This window comes from Ictalurus punctatus, unplaced genomic scaffold (genome assembly GCF_001660625.3).
Source record: "Ictalurus punctatus breed USDA103 unplaced genomic scaffold, Coco_2.0 tig00006928, whole genome shotgun sequence".
Taxonomy (NCBI): Eukaryota; Metazoa; Chordata; class Actinopteri; order Siluriformes; family Ictaluridae; genus Ictalurus; species Ictalurus punctatus.
The window spans coordinates 40,001-42,500 of NW_026521126.1; the positions used below are offsets into that span (position 1 = coordinate 40,001).

General features: G+C 48.0%; 1 protein-coding gene and 1 long non-coding RNA gene across 6 annotated transcripts in view; one reads left to right on the top strand and one right to left on the bottom strand.

Moving 5' to 3' along the window:
* LOC128631797 (uncharacterized) overlaps positions 1–2,500 on the bottom strand; it is a 13,706-nt gene that overhangs the window by 6,198 nt on the left and 5,008 nt on the right. For 4 of the 5 annotated variants that reach the window (XM_053679343.1, XM_053679346.1, XM_053679345.1 and 1 more), the window contains 2 exons: positions 2,193–2,495; positions 1,542–1,829 (listed from right to left, as the gene is read on the bottom strand). In XM_053679343.1, the coding sequence (XP_053535318.1) occupies positions 1,542–1,829; positions 2,193–2,495 (591 nt within the window). The remainder of the gene's footprint in view (positions 1–1,541; positions 1,830–2,192; positions 2,496–2,500) is intronic. The other variant, XM_053679347.1, reaches the window with a different exon arrangement.
* Positions 1,108–1,412, top strand: LOC128631799 (uncharacterized). The gene is made up of 2 exons (XR_008395938.1): positions 1,108–1,190; positions 1,314–1,412. It is a non-coding gene; the product is annotated as an uncharacterized LOC128631799 (long non-coding RNA).

A 2,500-nucleotide genomic window follows, 5' to 3' on the forward strand; every position in this document is an offset into this window, starting at 1 on the left:
ATGGTGGATGGATGATGGTGGATGGATGGTGGTGGATGGTGGTGGTGGGGGTGCATGGATGGATGATGGTGGTGGATGGATGATGGTGGATGGATGGTGGTGGATGAGTGGTGGATGGATGATGGTGGATGGTGGTGGATGATGGTGGTGGATGGTGGTGGTTGGGGTGCATGGATGGATGGATGGTGGATGGATGGATGATGGTGGTGGATGGATGGATGATGGTGGATGGATGATGGTGGATGGTGGATGGATGATGGTGGATGGATGGTGGATGGATGATGGTGGATGGATGGTGGATGGATGATGGTGGATGGTGGTGGATGGATGGATGATGGTGGATGGTGGTGGATGATGGTGGGTGGTGGATGATGGTGGATGGTGGTGGATGGATGATGGTGGATGGATGGTGGTGGATGGTGGTGGATGGATGATGGTGGATGGTAGTAGATGATGGTGGTGGATGATTCTGAAGGTGAAGGTGATATCAGAGTGGAAGCTGATGTGTTTGATGGAGTGTATGATGAGGAGGTGAGAGAGCTGGACAGACTAAAGGACTAAAGTGCCGCTGCATCACTCTCTTTATTCAGAGATGAAGCGAGGGCTACAATCCCACTGCACCTCTATCAGCTTTGATGTGTTCATGAAAGACATTTCTACTGAAAAAACCTCAGAATTGTCCCAAATTGCCCCAAAAATCAGGGGCAGTAATGTAAGGGCAGTATTGTACTGTAGGGGGCAGTAATGTACAGTAGGGGGCAGTAATGCAGAGGCAGTAATGTACTGTAGGGGTAGTAATGTAGGGGGCAGTGATGTACTGTGGGGGGCAGTAATGTAGGGGCAGTAATGTACTGTAGGGGGCAGTAATGCAGAGGCAGTAATGTACTGTAGGGGGCAGTAATGTAGGAGCAGTAATGCAGAGGCAGTAATGTACTGTAGGGGCAGTAATGTACTGTATGGGGCAGTAATGTAGGGGGCAGTAATGCAGAGGCAGTAATGTACTGTAGGGGGAAGTAATGCAGAGGCAGTAATGTACTGTAGGGGGCAGTAATGTACTGTAGGGGGAAGTAATGCAGAGGCAGTAATGTACTGTAGGGGCAGTAATGTTGGGGCAGTAATGCAGAGGCAGTAATGTACTGTAGGGGGCAGTAATGTAGGGGGAGTAATGCAGAGGCAGTAATGTACTGTAGGTTGCAGTAATGTACTGTAGGGGGCAGTAATGTAGGGGGCAGTAATGCAGAGGCAGTAATGTACTGTAGGGGGAAGTAATGCAGAGGCAGTAATGTACTGTAGGGGGCAGTAATGTACTGTAGGGGCAGTAATGTAGGGGCAGTAATGTACTGTATGGGGCAGTAATGTAGGGGCAGTAATGCAGAGGCAGTAATGTACTGTAGGGGGCAGTAATGTAGGGGGAGTAATGCAGAGGCAGTAATGTACTGTAGGGGGCAGTAATGTAGGGGGAGTAATGCAGAGGCAGTAATGTACTGTAGGGGGCAGTAATGTACTGTAGGGGGCAGTAATGTACTGTAGGGGGGATGTACCTGTCACAGAGACGGAGTACACACGGATGTCTTCTTTATTCTCCGTGTCCCGGATGGTGTAACGTCCACTATCACTGTACGTCACGTCTCTCAGTGTGAGCTCTGGGTATCTGAGTGATGTTCTGTGTGTGTATTCAGCTTTACACTGTAGTGAGTGTTGAGTCACGTTACAGATCCGTTCACCATCAGCTGAATCACTGCTTGTATAAATCACCTCCACTGGCTCTGGTACGGTCAGATCCAGGATCAGATCTCCATCATGCTTCACCTGAACTGCTGAGAACACGGCTGAGGAGAAAACACATTCAGCTGTATTTATTCAGAGTCACAACTAAAGTTCAAAGGTCACGTCAGTGTTTGCGTGGGGAAAGTTGCTGGTATTCAGAGTCGGTTACGCAGCTGCTCCAGTGGAGTTTCTGAGCTCTGATGCTCAGATGATTAAAATCACCTGCGTGTCGTTCACACCTGTGAGGTTGCCAGATTTTTGAGAAGCCAACTGCCTTCTTTAACGCTCACGTCTCTGAGTTCTGAATACTGATGTGTGTGATTTCAGTACTAAACCCTGACTGTGTGATTAACTCCACTCTGAAAATGATCCTAATCATTCAGACTGAATGTTTTATCCGCAGTAGAAGAGATAAAGACACTCACTCTCAATGCTGAGGCGCACAGTAGAGATTTCTGAGACGCCACACTCACACGAGTACGTGTTCCTCATTCTGTAATCAGCTGCAGTGATGGTGAGAGAGAGATCTCCATCCTGGTACTGATCATAAGACATATTATATCCCTTCACCAGTGAGCTGCACGACGTCTCATCACACCGAGCGAAGACAACATCTCGATTATTAAATAAAGACCATTTGACTGAACCAGAACATTTATATTCACATGAGAGAGTCACAGGCTGATGAAGCTTCACTGTTTTAGAACAGACAGCAGATAATACCGGAGCTGAA